This window comes from Hippopotamus amphibius, chromosome 5 (assembly GCF_030028045.1).
Source record: "Hippopotamus amphibius kiboko isolate mHipAmp2 chromosome 5, mHipAmp2.hap2, whole genome shotgun sequence".
NCBI classification, from domain to species: Eukaryota; Metazoa; Chordata; class Mammalia; order Artiodactyla; family Hippopotamidae; genus Hippopotamus; species Hippopotamus amphibius.
The window spans coordinates 81,076,613-81,097,157 of NC_080190.1; the positions used below are offsets into that span (position 1 = coordinate 81,076,613).

A 20,545-nucleotide genomic window follows, 5' to 3' on the forward strand; every position below is an offset into this window, starting at 1 on the left:
TGGAAGCTTAGAAGTGGAGAGGTAAATTTATGTAGATAAAGTAACAAAACTTTTTAAAAGTCCTGATTAATAATTACACATCTTATAATTCTCCATGGCATGGGGTCTTCCTGCTCAAAACATCCTACCAAATGTAAAGAATGGAATGAATAATCTGATACCTACTGTACCTGCCACTACTACAACATGTCTTGTGCAGAGCAGATAAACACAGTGACTGTCAAACCAGGAATGGATTCCAAACTCCAAGAAAGCAGAAAACAATATATCAAGTATTTTTTCAAAATTAAAAGCCCTTAAGAACCGTAACGTAAAACCAGCCCATCCCCCTCCCTGGGCAGATTTTCTATTAGGAAAGTGGATAAAAACAGCACTACCCAAAAGAAATTCTCTAACACCCCGACAGGTTAGTGCACCATTTAAGGATCCCTTAGAAACTAAGATGTTAGAAGAGCTGTCTGATGCGTTTTAGAGACAAACACAAATAGTATTTCTTCTTGATGTCATGGACATTAGATACCTTTAAAAGTTGTGGGATTGGGAGATTGGGATACCAAATTGTACACTCTAAATATATGCAGTTAATTGTAAAAAATAAAAAAATAAAAAGTTAAAAAAAAAAAGAGTTGTGGGAAGTTAAAATGCCACATCGTACACCATTAAGAAGGTATACCAGTCAAATATAATCTTGAAAGCAAAAACCCCTGAATACAATTACAGCTATACAATACACCGATTTGCTTAAAAGAAGAACCCAGATCTCAAAATTAATTCTTTGACATCAGATTGTAAACAGGTGTTCATTCAAAGGCTTATTAGTTTAAGAAAAATTCCCTGGCATGACCATTTTTATCATCTTCAGTGCTCCCCACCGGGGTAGCTTCTGGACCTATTCTGTCGGACAGCATCCCAAGTGCCTGCTTCATTCTGTGGGGAGACAGTCACCTGTAGCTGCTCTAATGTCTCTCAGGGCTTGGGCTTCAGGATCCAGGCTGGGGGAGCCTGGGCCACCCATGGCTTCCTCCACAGCAGCCTGAGGACCAAACACCTCATCCCCGGCACCTGCTACCCAGCAGCTAAGGGACGGGTATTCAGGGGAGAGGCAACACACACTAGAAACAGAAAGGGACGAAGCCCACGGTTGGGGGGGGTGGGGGGTGGAAGGGCACCTTTCTTTCATGACACAGAAGTGAATGTGTAACCCAGCAGGACCCTACGAGGCCTTCCTGGGACAGACCCCCTCCCCCACATCCTCTGCTGTAGCTCTTCTCTGAAGTACCCAGATAATAGTACCCGATGCTTGTTTCCTGAGTTGTTTTTCAGATGCTAAAGCCACCCCCAAATGGAAGAAATTACTTGGTGATCATGAGCTCCCAGACTTTCTGGCACCTAAGGATTGATCACCATCAACCAATCAGAGAACTGTGCACGAGCTGATCACAGACCCTGGGATGCCCCTCCCTCACTTGGCCTTTAAAAAATGCTCTGCTGAAACCCTTCGGGGAGTTTGGGGTTTCTGAGCACAAGGCACCCGTTCTCCTTGTATCACTGATTTTACAACAAACACTCCACTTTCCTTCACCACAACCCAGCATCAGGAGACTGGCTTGACTGCGTGCAGGCGAGCGGACCCAAGCTTGGTTCGGTGACAAATGCTGTCCTTTCCACCAAGCCCGCCTGAATTCTGAGCCCCTGGACCAGCAGTGACATGCCCCCTCTGTCCCTCCATGACAACAGGATTTCCTCCACTACCTCATGGCCATTCTACGGACACTTTACCAGCGATGACCATGGGGAACTCTTCTGAGGGATTTTAGAAGTCAATTGCTCAGGGTTCAAGTTTTGGTTTGATTTAGTTGTTGTTTTTAATATATCGGCCTTCATTCCCGAGACAGACAGATTGCAGGATTATCCATTTTGAGTGTCATAGTGCCTGCTTCCTCTGGCTGAGAAAGCAGTGTTCGTTTGCTAGTGCAATTACAACTTCATCTCTTTTAGAATTCCACCCATCTGAGTATCAAATATGCCACCAATATACCACAGGAAGTGTTACTGGGTCAACCAAGAAATACAGCATATTCTTGCCAAAACATGCAAAAGAACTGGATGATTCTAGAAAGACATCACCCTTGGAAAATTCTGGAAAGACATCACAGTTATCTTTTTCTTTTTGTAAAGCATGTATTTAAAAACAAATCCACTCATTTAAAATAAACTGCATACCCTTGGGCACGGTACCTCTTGGTTTCGCCTACAAATTACCTCGCATCTGAAGTCAAAAGACTTCTTTCCATCTTCTGGGCCACCATCTAAATCCTACCCATCATTAATTCTTTCCTGGATGAGGTCAATAATCACATCACTGAGCTCCAGGTCACCATGAGGCTCTGCCTTCACCAGCCCGTCCAATTCCCTTCTACCAGAATAATCTTCCTAAAATATAGCTACGAGCATGTCACGTCCTACTTGGCAAACCTCCTGTGCTCTCTACTGCCTCCTGCATCAAGTGCTAACTCCTTAGCCCAGCATTCACTCTTAAATGCTGCAGCATCAACATACTTTGTTGCTGTTTTAACTCCCAGACTCCCTGTGTATGCTCTTTTCTTGTAAAGAAACTAGTCATAGTTTCTAAAAGAGCCAACCACTTGTATCTCTCTGTTGGAGTTCTACTCCAGTCTACAGGCCCGTTACACCACCACCTCCTTCAGATGTAACTTTCTCTTTTCCCAGAGCACACACTGCATTTCAATGTCTCCATGGCCCACGACCACACTCTGCCTTGCAAAAGCCATTGTGCTCTTTGTCTTAGTGGCCCTAAGGGTAGGCACCAGGTCTTAGCTTCAGTCCTCCAGAGGCATGGTGTTCACTGCCATCTGTTAGCATGACACTTTGCATATAGTAGACAAGGATAAATGTTGGTTCAGGGAAAGGCCCGACGTGAGTTCTTTAAACCCTGGGGAAATACACCAGCGATCTCTAATAATCATGAATTAGACCTGCTCCTGCTGGCTGGGACGTACCACAACCTTGGTAAAAACAATGCAAGTCACAACTCAGCAGGAGGTATGTTACCCGTATGATGAAGGCATCACACTTCTAAACTAGAACAGAGGCATATTCAAGAAAAACTGGAGAGAAAATGCTTTAAGCCATTAAAAAAGTAATGACCTTCAAAGGAAGATGGAAAGGAAAAATCCAAAACATTCAGAAACACAGACACAAAGTCCCACATGCTTACAGTCTCCCACGTGATACGCACCCCTTGCTCATCGAGCTTGAGGAGCTGCTCTGAGACCTTGGGCGAGCTTGAGGCCTGCCTCAGACACTGGATGCTCAGCTCTGGGATGACATATTCCAGAACTTCTTTGAGGGGGAGTCCGCGTGCGGTCCCATGCCTGGCGGTAGAGGGTACGGCATCTTCCAAAATTGCCCCCCTCAGGGTTGTCAGCTGCAGGGGCAAAAATAGCACACTTCAGTTAACATTTATTCCTGGTCACCTCTTTAAAGCATAGCTTTTTAGTTGCCTTAAGGAAACAAGTAGGTAGCAAAGGCTCTTTTCGGAGTGGGGCAAAAGCGGCTAAAAGTTCTTGCTCTGAAGAAACAAATTCAACACTTGACAGAACTCAGTCTTTACACAACAGAAGGATTCAGGGGTCAGGAAGGAGCCTGGCGGGGCTGATATAACCAGAAGTGGCCAAGTACTGCTGGGGACATAAAGTCACTCCCACCACAATCAAAACCAACATGAGAGGGACACCGAGGAAGGCCTGGGGTCCTAGGTTCTAGGGCTGGGCCAGCCGCAATCACCTCCTCCACCCTCCTGTTTTCCTTCACCCATTCCCCTTCTTCTCTATATCATCTTCTTTCATCATCACTCTTCCTCTTCTCCTATTTAACTTTCTATTGCTGACAATTCCCGAGGCTGAGTGGTGCCATGCTGCGTGGGCAGGCGATGCAGGGCCAGGAAGACCACTGCCGGATTCTGCCTCTTCATCTGTGATATGTCCTCAAACACGTCATGAAAGCGTGGAGCCACTGTCCTGATACATCTAATCTAATCCCAGGTCTAATATGCTGAGAGAGGAAACCCAACACTGCCAACCAAGAGGCCGGGTTCTAATCCCACCCCACTGCCCGGCTCCTGTTACAAAGCAGCCGTGGTGACGGTGGTAACACGGGCGCCTGGCATGTGCACAGTGGTCCAGGGCGCCGCCACGCAACGGGGCTTTCTGCAGTGATGAGACGGCCCTCTGCCTGCACTGGCTGACACGGGAGCCACCAGGTCGAGTGGCTGCGGAGCACCTGACCTGTGACGGGTGCGACCAAGGAGCCACATTTTTTATTTTACTCAATTCCCTTCAATGTAAGTAGCCACACGGGGTTACCAGCTACTGAACTGGACGGTGCAGGTCCGTAACTTAAAACACGCCCCCTCCAGAGAGGGCTTCCTCTCCTATTTGTGGCACAGAGCCCGGGTCACGGGAGCACCAAATACATACCAGGTACCAGGCTTGGGCAGGGCCGGCGAGGGGCTCCGGGGCTCCCTGTACTCTGATCCAGAAGGAGTCACCGAAATACCCATGTGCCCAACACATTCCCATCTAATTACAACAGTCAAGCGGGTAAAACCTAAAGTACGGGGCAGATCTAGTTCTTCATATAAATCAACATCCGCGCCTACCTGGCTCCATGCGGCGGGCATCTGTGTAACAGTCGCACTTTCCACTCAAAGCAAGACCAGCGGGGAAGTCGCCCGGGTCCTGGCGGGATGAAGGGCTGGACCTGCAGACACGCTCAGCCAACACTCACCCCACGGGCGGCCTCCTGGTTTTCTGCATTCGATTCTAAAGTCATCTTTCATTTCTGACGTGAATCATATAGCTCACGTTTGTCCTCTGCCTCGGGCCCCAAACCTTGCATTCTGATCATTTTATTCTTTCCGTCATGCGAGGTGGCAGTAAAATCACTGCCACTTAATATCCATCCCAGGTTTTCAAATTTCTTATTTGGAACAAAACAGTGTAAGCCCTTCGGTCATCTTAACTGCTGTGAGCAACACTGACGATGAAAGCAACACCTTAACCAAGCAATGACCCTGAGGCCCAGCCCAGGACAGACACCACGAGCACCCAGTACCTCGCTCGTCCTGAAAGCCACCCGGTAGTTGAACTGGGACCCTTCTTTCTCCTTGGGGTCTTCCACCTTCTCCCTCCGGATGCTGACTGCCACAGGGCCGAGGTTCTCATCGATTCCAAAGTAGTTTTGGTGTTCTGTGATGGAAGAGAGCGGTGGCATGAGAAGAAGCGAACCAAGAAGAGGATGGGTATCTTTCAGCCTATGTATGTAATCCCTGAAGATGTACCCGTGGCTCTGGTGCAGGATTGCCCCACGTGTGATCAAGTGTTTTGGCTTCCAGATCAGATGCACGTTTACCTCTCACTTTCTGCTACTTCGCCCTCCCACTCTGCTTCTCACTAGTTCATGAGCAGCGGGGCCCCGAACTTGAGTTTGGCATCATTGGAAAGAATGTTGCCATCTTAGAAACTGTTAAAAGAGGAACCTGGAGACTTGAAGAACCAAGACTGAACAGTTTTCCTCCAGCTGGGAAGGACATCCAGGGCACCAGAGGTGACCTGATCACTCAGACGAGCCAGATTCATCTCGGCAAACAGGAGGGTGGCAAAGACCACCCTGTCATGAGGATGTCACGATAGCACCTAAGAGTCTAAAGCAAAACTGAGAGGCCGACTGAAAATGCATAAAAGGTCATTAAGCTGCTGAGTCCAAATTACTTCGACGAATACTGTTGAGTTTACTATGTTACCAGCTAATCATTTCTTTCACATAAAGTCACTGGTCCCAGAGAGATCTAAATGCACCCAACCTCACAGGAGGAATGGATTCTGAGGCCCTCCTTTCCACCCAGCACAGGGACCCCCGAGGACGTTCTTCCTAGGAGATGGTCATTAGGCTCTTATTGATACACTCAACAGCCGTGTGCCAGGCGCTGTCTCAGGAGTGGAGTCATGATTGAGAAAAACTCCCCACTCATGAAGCATGTATTCTAGCCTGAACGCTGCCAGTGATGGCAAGCTCACTACTTTGTGAGAATCCCTCCTGGACACGTGAGTGAACTCTGCTAAAAAGAAGTAAAAAAGCTTCACTGCAACCAGACTTTTTAAGTGTTGTCTTCTGCAAGGACCCAAGCTTAACACGACACTCAGATGTGCTCCGACCATACAAAATAGAGGATGCAATTACCCAAACGTTTATTCATGCTGCTTCTGGATTTTAGCAACCCCTTCACACCAGTAAGCCATGCAGAGCAAGCGGTCCTTGCAAAGCCCCAGGTGTTATTCATTTATTTCCTAATGAACTGCTGCCTGGTCCGTTCTCCAAGGTGCACATTTATAAAATTGATTTTTTCAACCCATATGCAAAATCACTTTTATCCCTTTTCAATGTCACCTTAGTGGTTCTGGCCAATCTTTCTGACTTATAGTTTTCAGTTAAGAAAACAGCATCGTAAAGCAATTATACTCCAATAAAGATCTGAAAAAAAATGAAAAAAAAATACTATACCAAATGTTTGTAAGCTTGAAAAAAGCCATAGGTATTCCAAAGGCTTTGGGTTAGGCTAACATTTTTTGCCACGGTAATTTCTGAAGGAATAAGGAATGTTATTCAGAAAGTAGAAAACAGGTTAAGTTCAGCAAAGAAAAATAGCATTTATATCACTCATTATCTAAAGCCACTAATGAACACTGGCTACATCTTAAAAGGCAGATCACTTACTTTTTATTTCTTGCAACCAAATGAAATATTTACTGACAATTTCCCTTTTGAGCCAGTCAATGCTAGAAACAGTAAGGCCACTATTTTAGGGACTGAACGGTGAATTACTGACTTAGTCCTGGACTTATACAACAAGAAACGAGCCTTTGTTTTTCATGGATAACTCTGACAATAGTCTGGTTAACTGTTACAAACATGCAGGACTCCAGTGAAATTACACGTACATTGGAAAAATGAGTTATTTACCCCGAAGAGTTACTTAGCATGATACACTGAGAACCCATTTCAAGAAATTACCCACAAAAATGCTCAAATCGGTTCCTCATCAGGCGTCTGATGAAACCCGTGACACAAATCAAAAGAGCTTCAAATTATTTTAGGGAGAGGGAACAAATAAACAAAACCCCTTTTCAGGATAAAACTGAGAGCCCGGATTAAGTGAATCAAATGATTAATTCTGATACGTGACAACTAAAACTCCTGAAGTGTGTGCGTGCTGCTCGCACACTTAGCAGGTGCTCTAGGGACGGATGACAGAGCAGTGGCAACAGCGGCTGGCTCCAGGGGTGCACGGTGTCGGGGGTGGGGGGTGTTTCCGGGGCGATTACCCCACATCGTGACTGTGGTAGCGGTTACACAACACATTCATTTGTCAAAACTCTGAGAACTGCACACTTGAAAGGGGTGAATTTCACTGTATGCAAAGTACCTTTTTTTTTAAACTGGGGAGGAAGCAGAAGGTCCACGAGAGGAAGAGCTGGTAGTCGTCGCAAGCCGATGGGTCTCTGGCACAGACACAAGTTATAACCATTTCACTCCCCCCGCCCCAGCTGTTTCAGCCCCACTGCCTCCAGGGAAGAGAACTGCTATTCCTCAAGTAATCTCTCTCTCTCTCTTCCCATTTTCTCAATGACTACTGAGTCCTCAACCACCTCGCACCTTCTTCTGCGCTACTGCTCTGCTCCGTACTCCACAGCATCTTGCTGCCAAAGCCAGCACCTACCTTCCAGTCTCTGCCTTAGCAGACCTGTCCGTCATGTTTGCACCACTGGCCACCCACTTTGGGCTGGGACCCTCCACTTCCTAGATCTCTGGGACGACCCTTTCAAGAGTGGGGCCTCTCCCAGCTCTTTCCTCCTGGGTCTCCTCTGTGGCTCCTCCCCTGGCGTCTCCTCATGGGTGTTTCCCAAGGCTCCATCTTCAGCTCATGGTTGTCCTTCCTGATCCTGCTTCTGTCTTCATACTTCCTGTTGGAAAGCCTATCCTTCTGTCTCCCGTTCCTTCCATCAAACCACCTTCTCCTTTAAAGTCCTCAATGCTATCATCCCGTCTCTGTGCAGGCTCTTCTCTCATAAATGTCCTCACTCATACGCCTTTGCCCCTCTGCCTGGCACCTCTCCCACTTTTCTTCACTTGACATTCTTATTCATTGTTCCAGGTTCAATGCAAACATCGTGTCCACTGGGAACATTCACTGCCCCTCCAGATGAGGCCAAGTCCTTCAAAAAAAATTTTTAAGTATAGCTGATTTACAATATTATATTAGTTTCAGATATACATCACAGTGATTCAGTATTCTCACAGATTTCACTCCATTAAAAGTTATGGCAAAATAATGGCTATAATTTCTTGTGCTGTACAATATATCCCTGTTGCTTATCTATTTCATACAAAATAATCTGTATCTCTTAATCCCCTAGCCTGACCCTCCCCCCTTTCCTTTCCCCACTGGTTACCGGTAATTTGTTTTTATAGCAGTGAGTCTGTTTCTGTTTTGCTATATACATTCATTGGTTTCATCTTTTAGATTCCACATATATCATACATTATTTGTCTTTGTCTGAGTTATTTCACTTTGCATAATATTCTCTAGGTACAACCACAGTGCTGCAGATGGCAGAATTTCATTCTTCTTTGTGGCTGAGTAATATTCCATTTATATATGTACCAGATCTTTATCCACTCATCTGTTGGTGGACACTTGGGTTGCTTCCATAGCTTGGCTACTGCAAATAGTGCTGTAATGAACATTAGGGTGTGGGTATCTTTTCTAATTTTTTTTTCCAGGTATATAGCCAAGAGTGGAATTGCTGGATGATACGGTGTTCTTTCTTTTAATATTTATCACTTATTTTTATTTATTTAATATTTTGGGTGAGCCGGGTCTTAGTTGTGGCACACGGGATATTTGTTGCAGCATGCAGGATCGTTAGTTGCAGCATGTGGACTCATAGTTGTGGCATGCATACGGGATCTAGTTCCCCGACCAGGGGTCGAATCTGGGCTCCCTCTGTTGGGAGAGCAGAGTCTTACCCACTGGACCACCAGGGAAGTCCCTGGTGGTTCTATTTTTAGTTTTTTGAGGAACCTCCATGCTCTGCTCCATAGAGGCTGCACCAATTTACATTCCCACCAACAGTGCAGGAGGGTTCCCTTTATTCCACATCCTCGCCAAGATACGTTATTTGTGGACTTTCAGGTGATGGCCATTCTGACTGGTGTGAGGTGACCTATCATTATTGTTTTGATTTTTATTTCTCTAATAATTAGTGATGTTGAGCATTTTTGCATGTGCTGGTTGGCCATCTGTATATCTTCTTTAGAAAAATGTCTATTCAGGTCTTCTGCCCATTTTTGGATTGGGTTGTTTGGTTTGTGCTATTGAGTTGGATGACCTGTTTATATGTTTTCATTATTAACCCCTTGGTCATATCATTTGCAGATATTTTCTACCATTTGGTAGACTGTCTTTTTGTTTTGTGGATGGTTTCCTTTGCTGTGCAAAAGTTTTTAAGTTTGATCAGATTCGACTTGGTCATATTTGCTTGTATTTCTTTTGCTTCAGGAGACAGATCCAAAAAAAAAAAATATTGTTATGACTTATGTCAAAGAGTGTTCTGCCTATGTTCTCTTCACTGAGTTTTATGGTCCAGCAGATTTAGGTCTTTAATCCATTTTGACATTATTTTTACATATGGTGTGAGGAAATGTTCTAATCTCACTCTCTTACATGTAGCTGTCCAGTTTTCCAAGCACCATTTACTGAAGAGATTGTCTTTTCTCCACTGTATATTGCCTCCTTTGTCATAAATTAATTGGTCATAAATGCGCAGGTTTATTTCTCAGCTCTCTATTCGGTTCTATTGACTTATATGTCTGTTTTTGTGCCAGTACTATGCTGTTTTGATTACTGCAGCCTTGTAGTACAGTCTGACGTCTGGGAGGGTGATACCTCTAGCTTTGTTGTTTTTTCTCAAGATTGTTTTGATAATTTGGATTTTTTTGTGGGTCCATAGGAATTTTAAGATTGTTTGTTCTAGTTCTATGAAAAACACCATGGGTATTCTGATAAGGACTGCATTCAACCTGTAGATTACTTTGGGTAGTATGCCATTTTAACAATATTCTTCCAATCCAAGAGCACAGGATATCTTTTCATTTCTTTGTATAATCTTCAATTTCCTTCATCAATGTTTTATGATTTTCAGAGTACAGGTCTTTCACCTCCTTGATTAAGTTTATTCCTAAATGTTTTATTCTCTTAGATGCAGTTTTAAATGGGAGTGGTATTTTTACTCTCTCTTTCTGGTAGTTCATTATTAGTCTATGGAAAAGCAACTGATCTCTGTGTATTAATCTTGTATCCTGAAACTTTGCTGATTTCATTTATGAGTTCTAAGAATTTCTGGTGGACGTGGCACAGCCATGACTGGGAAGAAGACTGGGCTTTGGGACTCAGAGAAGTCGCAGTCCCAGGGCAGAGCCTGGATGGGGTGGCGGTGGCCACTGCTGGCATTTTCTCAAGCAGCATCTCAGAAGCATCCCAGATCTCTGACGGCGGCTGTTCCACCACAGCTCACCCCACCAGCCCTCCTTCAGAGGTATCTGCTCTGTGGTGTGGACTGACGAGCTTCTGAAGGCCTGTCCCTGCCACACACTGCCCGTCAGCACGGCAGAACCGTCTTGCGATCTGCGGAACCATCCTGCTCCTCCATCAGCTTTGGCATATCTTACCTTACGTGGCTTCTTCCTAGTTCTCTGCTCCTTTGGGGCTTTACGTCCTTTTTGTATTCCTTCACTATCATTTCCTTATAGTGTTTGGAAGGGAGAGAGATAACGTGTGTGTTGAAATTGCCACATATAACTAGTGGTCCTAAACTCATTTACTCTTAAATGTCTGTAACTCTAATGAGCCTGATAATTGGTTTCTGAATCTGAGCCTTCCTACTTATCACCTCCTTAACCTTGAGTTAGTTACATAACATTTCTTAACCTCAGCATCCCCACTCCACCCCACCCCAACTAGATGTAATACATTTATCATCATTAACCTGAGAGAAGCATTATAGCTGAAGGCAGGCATATTACTGACCAAAAAACTCAATGAAAAACAAAAAGCCAGTGAACATCAAATAAACAGCATTATGGGGCATTTTGATTTTGAGCCCGACAGTTCAGGAGTCAGACTAAAGGAGATTCATACTTCTAATCTCAAAAAGCTGATCTGTAATCAGAGGTTACATCACATTCGGGGTAGTCTTTTTAAAGAAAGCAGTGGCATATATAATATTTTACTGAATAATTTCTACCAGTAACTAATTTTTCCTTAAATGAGGGAATCCAAAATGTGTATATTACCTTTTCCATCAAAGATGGCAGGCAAATTAGTGAGAAAAATAATTTTTTCCTTTGTGTCTACCTCTTCAAGCCATGTCCCACACTTGGTTTTGATTTTCCTCTCTCCATCTCACACAGACACACTTTTTGAACACAAGTAGAGATGACATTTCTGCTATGTACCACCATCACACCTTTGGACTTGCCAGTTCTGAGGCCCCGTAGCTATTTTCTAAGTGCTTTCAGTTCTCACCAACGGATACAGCAGGTCACCTGGATGTGTTTCTAAAGAAATCACAATCTTCGACGACACACTGTAACATTCTGTCCAGCTTTTATACGGGGCATCCTGCATACCGTGGAGATAAGAGCAGGGAAGGCGGCCCCTATGGTCTCCAGGAGGGAGCCAAGGTAACCCTCTCAAAGGACACCTGGTCCCCTTCAGGACAGCGCAGCCAGTTCATCTGCATCACAAGAGCCTTCCCCTCTGTGGGCACAGGACAATGAGCCCCTCACCCACCGACACCCGGCCTCATCCCAAGCCCGTGATTTCCATAAAATTGCTTCAAGGGGGAATCAAGTAAAATCCTTCCTTGGCAGAATGGAAGCTGTGAAAAGACTGTGGAAAAGCTGAATGAAAGTCCACATATCATGCAAATACAACAGGGCCAGATTAAAGAAAAGAAATCGGTTAACAAGATTTCAGGTTAGGAAATGGGATTTAGTGCATCTCTGTGGTGCACTTTGGCTGCTCAGCAAAGAAAAGAAAAAATTCTAACGCAGAGGAGTTTTTTAAAAAAGGGCTACGTGGAACCTTAGCCCAAAGGTGGTTTCCAGGTACTGTCGTATCTCGGAAGGGAGATGTACTGGGTCCGTCACTCACAGACTGAACGGGTGAGGCTTACGACTCTACAGGCCTCCCGAGACCACCATGTAAACGAGAAGCCCCATGGCTCTGCCTCGTGGGATTTCTCTGAGGCGTCAGCACCACACCGGACAGGGTGCCATCAACAAGTCCTTCAAAGCCACTAGCGGCTGTGGATTGGGCCCCATCACCCTGCACTGGTCAGTACACACAGCAGGAGCTTTCCTTTCATGGTTCTCTGTCCTCTGAAGGGCCAGCTGATCATTTAATTGGCAGCTCACTGTCTATCCGGGTGAAACCCATGGCTGCAGGTGGCTGCTGTCTAAGCTCCTACCTGTGATATATCTTCCGTCACCTCCCCCCGTTTCAGGAGTTGTAAAGACGCGAACAAGGAATGACGAATACAAAAATGAACGAATGAAGAAAACGATAGGACCTGCTTTTGCAGATGATAACATTAAGAGTCATGAGAGAACCTCAAAGAATCTCAAACTCCCTGCTAATGTTTCATGGATTAAATTACCACATTTACCATGATGGGGAAAACGATCCATTTTTGCTACGTGAAGCCTCCTTTGACCAAAATTTAACCAAAGCATTAAATAAGCGTGGAAAACCTCACATATTACAGTGAAAACAACAATATTAAACACACCTTATGTAAATTTAACTCATTCATGTCCTACCTATGAGCAGGTATCTCCGTTTTACAGATAGTAATACTGAAGCTGAGAGGTGAGTAAGGTGCTCAAGGTCACAAGCCCCTGTGACAGAGTCAGGATGCAAACCTAGACAGTCTGTCTTTAGAGCTCCCTCATGTAAAGTAACTCAAGGGTGATGAGGTTACCGTGAAGATCTAAATTATAAAAATCAACTCACGCACAGTAAAACGAACACAACTTAAAGATGAGACAACAAATCTGCCCTGAACATAAGGACGGTATCTTGGAAGATGCAATTTTAAGAAAACCTTGAATAAAAAGTGCAAGTCTGGAGAAGTGAGGCAGCTATCAAAGGCTTCCTTTGATAATGCAGTTTTTAGTATCATTTGCTATAAGAATGGGAAGGAGAAAAACCACTAGGAGAGCAAGAAAGGGTTCACTGAGTAAAAGCTGCGAGACACAGGCCATTACTGAGGGGAACAGTTGTCCAGCTTTCCTTTTATTTTTTAAGTGGGACAGAAATGAAATAAATTTTAGATCTGAACAAATGCAAGGTAGGTGGGTTCTACTAACCTTCTAGGTGGTCTGAGACCTTATGTTCCAAAGACCTTGACTTTCAGCTTTACTGTACCAGTGTTACTGAATGCCAAGTTCATGTGCTCAATGCACAGTGAGACCAAACAAACCCAAACATTGGAGTCTGGAGCAGAGAAAGGTTTACTGCAGGGCCATGTAAGGAGATGAGTGGCTTGTGCCCCAAAAGCCCCAAACTCCCTGAAGGATTTCAGCAAAGCATTTTTAAAGGCAAGGTGAGGGAGGAGTATAGTTAGTTGTTGCAAACTTCTTGGTGTTGGCATCCTTTGTTCTGGCAAACTTCTTGGGGTGGGAATCCTTTGTTCTTGCAGCTGTCCCCACAGGTCAGGTCACCATGTTCCTGTAAATCTCCAAGACAAAAGTTATTCTCTGTTCTGCAACTTTTTATCTCTGTTTGAATGGGAACCGTATAGATCTTTAAAGGTCAGAGCCTTGAGAATGGGCTTTCCTGTATATTTCAGATGATAGGCAACATTCTTAACTAGTAGCAAAAGCAATAAAACACAAAGGGTAAAGTAAAAGAAACAGATCTAATATGGAGGCAGATTTGTTCTTCCTTCTTACACCAGTAGCAAAATGCAAGGAAGTTTTCCCAGTTAACCGCTGCATGGGTCAAACTATAGGGAAATATTAGAGTATCAATACCTCTTCCGAGAGAAATATGAGAGCATTAGTTTCTCCTCAACAACTGACTGAGAACACTTCAGAGGACAAAGGATGAATAGGATGAACGAGCACACAGCCCTACAATGCTGCTGGACGGGACCTGTGACGTCCCAGCACAGCACACGTTTCCCCAGCCCCCTACGCCACATGGAACCCATACGATGATAACCTACAGGCTGAGTCTTGTGTGCAGCTGGGTGGCTGCTCCCTGCAAAGAGCCCCCTGGACCTCAATAGGAGCTCTGTTTGTGGAGGCACTGGCCAGACACTGAGGTTAAGAACTGAGCTGATTGTGTCCACTAAGGGAGGAATTTGCATCTTAGAATAGTACTATTGTTAGGTGGTACTCAGTCTATCCGTATGAATTTAATAGTGTCCAATTCCCTATTAATTTTCTTCAGTGACTGTATAAAACCAGGAGAAGAAGGGAAAAAAAAAAGAAGCCACCAGGCATGAAATTCAAAACAAATGCAGCCATGCATCACTCAGCAATGGGGTTCATTTGATATGTAAAAGTATCCTGCCCACAACCGCCACATTAGTGAAACTTAAGTGAATGTGTTTGGAATGGAGTGGCAGACTTCACCAGACACCTTTCCCCGGGGCCCACTCTGCCATATGGTTCTCTCTACTTTTTTCTCTCTTCATCTTTTTTTTTTTTTCCATTTTCTTCTTTTTCACTTTTCTCAGTAACAAAATTTAAAAGTAAATTTTCCATAAACATTATTATGATATTTTGAACAGTATTTGCCATTTTACAAAGTGGGGTGAAATTTCACCAAAACAAAATTTATTTGGCGGGGGGATGAGGCATCCCTTACAAATGTTTATACAAATCACACACATGAGAAAGGTTATTGAAGAGAATGTCAGTTTTCTGGCCCTCCCAACACCCACATAGAGATCCAAGAGTATCCTGATGTTTCTGTCTTCATCTTTTAACCATTAAAATAAAGTACTGCTCTTTAAATGCTGTACCATACGGGGATATGTATATAAAAACAGATGATTGAACCTGGTGTACCCCCCAAAAAATTAAAAAATAAAAATGCTGTACCAGTGTTGGGGACACTAGTTTCTTTTTAGAGAGAAGCCTCATACATTTATTTAAGAACCCCTGGGAGAATGGGGATGCATACTATGTGACAGGCACTGTTCTAAGCCCTTTATCGGAGATGTTTTTATTAGGATCCTATTTTGTAGATGATTAACTGAGACACAAAGAAGTTCAAGAACTTGCCCAAAACATCCCAACTCAGGATGTACACCCAAGAGCCTGATTTCAGAACAGTCTGTTCTCTTTATATCAAGATAGGCTGCCTCACCTGACAGTCACAGCCTCCAACTACGAGAGTGGACAGACATCTCTGCCCACTGGCAAAAAGACAATTCCTCAGCCATAGACGCGTCAGCTGGTATCAACAGGGGTGAGCGGGCTGTTATACGTACACTAGAAAAATTCTTTCTTTTTATTTGTTCATTGAACAGACGTACGTACAAATCAGTTAAAATATTAATGACAAAGATTACGATTGGAGAAAAGGGTGAATTTACATAGAGCTGGGTAAGAGTAGTTAAAAAATTAGTGAACTAATGGTTTTTACAGAAAAGAGGCCTCAGAGAGAATGCGTGGAGGTGCTGCAGATCCAACTGCCAGGGCTGGGCCAGACACAGGAAGGGACTTAAGGCTTAAGAGCTGGCATCTTGGGGCATAATAAGGGAAGAACAAATCTGACTCCATAGTGGATCTGTTTCTTTTACTTTACCCTTTGTATTCTACTGCTTTTGCTACAAGTTAAGAATGTTACCTAGAGCCTGAAATATACAAGATAGCCCATTCTCAAGGCTCTGACCTTTAAAGGTATAAACTTTTCCACTCATGTAGAGATAAAAAGTTGCAGAACAGAGAATAACATTTATCTTGTTGGAAGTTTACAGGAACATGGTGACCTGACCTATGGGGACAGCTGCAAGAACAAAGGATTCCTACACCAAGAAGTTTGCAACAACCAACTACACTCCCTCCCCTTTTAGTATAAAAGAAGCCTGAATTCTAACTCAGGTAAGATGGTTCTTTGGGACACTAGTCTGCCATCTTCTCAGTCTGCTGGCTTTCTGAATAAAGCCACTATTTCTTGCCCCGAAAACTCATCTCTCGATTTTACTGGCCTGTCACGCGGGGAGCAGTACAAGCTTGGGCTCAGTAACAGGAGCAAAAATGGACCTTGGAAAGGCCAGTTTTACACCCTACATCGTGGTATGGACATGGCTTTTGTTGGCTACCTGGTCCACTCAGGAGCAGCTAAACACTCTTTTCTGGAAAGCTCCAACCTTTTCAAAAAGAAGTCCAATCTGCCCACACCTAAGAAGGCTTGTAAAGCTAAACGGCAAAGGGAAATCAAAGAAGTTCTCTGTCACAGTCATGGGCACATGATGGAACTATAAACATTAGGCAGAGGGGAGAGAACACAGCAAACTCACACCCTCTGAGTCTGCCCCATGAAACCAGTTCAGCCCCTTACAAAAGATTTCTACAAGATACATATTTCTTTTGTCGTACTTGTCACAGAAAACCCCAAGAAAAATGAGATGGGCACAAAGGCCTCCTTCAGAGAGTGTAGCAAAAATTTGGGAGCCAGCGTGCCAAGGGCATCCCAACAGCCTCTCACGGCCACCTCGCCTTAACCTGCAGATTTCAGGGGAAATTCAAAGGGATATCTTTGTGCATTTCAACACAGATAGCAGAAAGCGTAAATTCTAAAGCTTAACAATCCCCCTGTCCCTCAAGGTAAGTTTGAGAGATACTCATGGCAAGTGTGTGCAGGAAGGGCTGTAGGAAACTGGTATCTTGTCAATTTTACTCTGTTTGAAACACAGCAGAGTTAGCTAGCTGCTCACAGAAACCTAAGGTAGTTTGATGAAGTAACAAAAACCTGCAGGTTTGCTACTTTTAAGAACTGTATAAGTTTGTTTCTTTCTTCCTATTTTAAAGATTCTCGTTTTAAGTAAATCATGAGAATTTAAAACTTACATTGCTTTAAAAATTAAGTAAACAATTTTCAAATTGTTTTTGAGTTACAGAAAAGCTGCAGAGACAGCAGAGTGCTCTTATACCCCTCACCCAGTTTCCTAGCTGTTAACATTGTACATACTCCAGTATATTTATTCAATTAATGAACCAATGTTGATATATTATTATTAACCGAAGTCCGTCATTTACTCAGATGTACTTAGTTTTTAACCTAATGTCCTTTTTCTGTTTGGGGGTCCCCTCCAGGGCACCATACGACATTGTCATCATGTCTCTTAGGCTCCTCTAGACTGTGCCCCTTTCTCAGACTCTCCTTTTTTCTGATGACCGTGGCAGTTTTGAGGAGTACTGGGCAGGGGTTTTACAGAATGTGCCTCAGTTGGGCTCTGCCTAATGTTCTTCCCTAAAGAGACTGAGGCTGTATGTTTGGAGAGGAAGGCCACAGAAATGCCACTCCCATCACACCAAGGGTACAAACCATCCAAGTGGTTCCCCCCGTTGATGCTGACATGGACCACCTGGCCGGGGCAGTGCCTGCCAGACTTCCCTGCTGTTCCCACACTCCGTCCTGTGGACGTGAGTCACTAAGCACAACCCACATTCAAGTGGGGAAGCGGAAGGCTACGGCTTAAATTTCTATCGTCTTTCAAATTTTATGAAATTTAAACATTTTTTATAGTAATTTGCTTTTCAAGTAAAGATCTGTTGTTAAAATGAACATTCACTAACATACTTGACATGAGTAGTTTTGCAGGTGTAAGAAATATACGTCTCTCTCTCACCGTGCTTCCGTCAAGTTGGTAGGTTTTTCTTTCAAGTAAAGCCAATACAGTCATTAATTCTTCTGCCCAGATCACGTCTGGCAAATACCTGGCATCTCCTCATGCGCCCAGGGCGGATAACGATCATTGATAATGGCTCTCGGAGCACTGACGCAGCTCTGTACATGATGACAGAAGTACCATGAAGGAGGCACCAGCACCCAAAGCACCAACAAGAGAGGGTGCCGTGTACGTGCACTGTGCATCAGAAAAAGCCTAGCAGGATAATGAGGAAACTGTACCTAGGGACTATCTCTTCTGGATTGGTGTAGTGTTCTTTTTTTTTCTTTTGCTTTTCTACCTTTTCTTATTTTCCCTTATGGGAAAATAAGATCATTATATTATAATGATCATAGAATATTTATACGCTGTGTAAAAATTCTAAGCAACAACAAAAAAAGATAAATATTGTCAATCTTAGTTGCCCCACCCCCACATGTCCATAGGAACACGTTTCCAAACCAGCCAAGTAGCTCTCCTAAGACAGTGCTTTTCATTTCACTCCTGAGTCATCAAAGCGGCACAGCTTTATCCTTCTCTCTGGTTTGACCTCTGTTTACCCCAAAGGGACTTACTTTGTCTTCTGGAGCCATTACTTGTGTGTGTGACCCGAAGTAAGGCACTAGACAGCTTTAGAACTCCCGAGGGACTCTCAGGTGCACAATTCCCTAAAAAGTGCAAGATACACAAAAACCCACAGCATCTCTCTGCTGTCTGGGTAGCTCCAGCTCCGGCCACCACTGGGCACAGCCAGTTGCTGGTCAGCAGCTCTACGTGGCTTTACGCCCCAGGAGGTCTGCTATGCTGCAAGGGAAGTGAAAGGGAATTCAAACCAAGTCCACAGGTGGAACCCCCATCTAGGGGGCTAGCTCCCAGGAGGGAACCGTAGTTCCACTAGAGTTTCGTGAGGGGCAGAGTGGCCTGACACACAGCACCAGGGTCACCACCAGCAATAGGAAGGGACCTTCAGGAGCACTCACTGAGCTTGCTGCAATCCCCACGCTCCTTTGAAAAGCCGTTTCACTGCAGGCTACAGGTGGATTTGTCCGGACAAGCAATGCTGCCCACAGGGCACCATGGCAGGCCACTCCCCTGCGTAAATCCTTTTGCAAAGTTACTCAAAGCCGTTCAATGACTGTGTCATAAGAATACACCTTGACATAAAGAGCAGCCACTTCACGTTAACTACCCAATAAAAAGTCAACCGCCTTATTAAAGCTCGGTTCTTTAAACCTTTCCCAGCAATTGGGAGCCATGTCATTCTTTTGAAAAGGAAGTTTCACACAGAACAATGAAGAATGGAAGAAAAGAAAAGGCATTCTGGAAAGTATCAAAAGATTCCTTGAAAGCCTGCTTCCAAAGAGAACAACTGAGTGAAGGGAAAAGAGGAAAGGGGGGGAAGAAAAAAGCTACCTGCAAAAAACACCCTCTCTATCTGTGCCACTCTGCCCAGGGCCTCTGTTTTGAAACACAATGCTGTTCCTGCAGCTTGTGATGTGTTGGCAGGTATGAAGTCCAGTGGTTGAGGCCGGTGTGAATCTGGCATGATGCAAAAATGGGAGGAAATCATTAATTTAATCGTTGCACTTTATCCGGCAGACGCATGCTTTTAAGTGTGTGGTCCTTGGGAAAAAGCCCAGCTCCAATCCCACACACAGGAGGCCCTGGCCACCTGGCCTCTGGGAATCTGTGTTGCTGCCTCTGCCTTTAGTCCTTAATGGCTCTACAGAGAGACCAGCCAGAGCAGCAGCAGCTGCTATTGCAGCCAATTGCATTTTGAAGTCACAGGGGCCCACGGGCAAGAGCTAAATATAGGAGGGAGTGGGCATGGTCCAGGGCCGCAGGGAGAGAGAGCAGAGCGGCAGGGCTGGGTTGGGTCTGATTCTGTCTCCTCCTGCTCCATCCTGGCCCCAGGTCCCATTAGCCACACGACAGTCACTGTGCCCATCACAGAACTGCAACACAGAAGACAAAGGACCTGGGGGATGGCTGCCCCACACCTTCACTGTGCAGGCATCTAGAATCCGGCTGTCTGCCTCACTCACAGACCCAGAGCGAGCCCAGCACCCCGGAACTGTCAAACCACATGTCTATACTCACTCACAACTCACCCACAGGGCGTCTATGCTAATTTTTCTCATTTATGTTTTATTTCATGTTCAAATCCACCAAGTTGGGTGACGTCCTTTCTTAAGCCTTGGAAAATCCTCAGTAGCAAATCAGGAAAGGTGGAGGAAATAAACCACTCATAGACAATGCTTTGCAATTATCAGAAAGTGGCAGAGTTCGAGAGAAAAACCACAAAAAGTAGTCAAGAGACTTAAGAGAGTGTAGCAACCTAAAATCATCTCGTGGAACAGACCCTAAATGGACTGTTAAATGGATTAGATGGTGCAGAAAACATCAGCTCTTTATTCCGTATACACTGTGGAGACTTAATAGACTAAGATATGCAAGGGAGTACAAATGAGATGCTGGCATTAAGTATCTGTATG

The 20,545-nt window shown here is 44.5% G+C and overlaps 1 protein-coding gene across 5 annotated transcripts in view; it reads right to left on the reverse strand.

Moving 5' to 3' along the window:
- Positions 1-20,545, reverse strand: part of SIPA1L2 (signal induced proliferation associated 1 like 2) — a 214,022-nt gene that overhangs the window by 82,809 nt on the left and 110,668 nt on the right. For 4 of the 5 annotated variants that reach the window (XM_057734787.1, XM_057734784.1, XM_057734785.1 and 1 more), the window contains 3 exons: positions 19,464-19,589; positions 5,137-5,270; positions 3,260-3,448 (listed from right to left, as the gene is read on the reverse strand). In XM_057734787.1, the coding sequence (XP_057590770.1) occupies positions 3,260-3,448; positions 5,137-5,270; positions 19,464-19,589 (449 nt within the window). The remainder of the gene's footprint in view (positions 1-3,259; positions 3,449-5,136; positions 5,271-19,463; positions 19,590-20,545) is intronic. The other variant, XM_057734789.1, reaches the window with a different exon arrangement.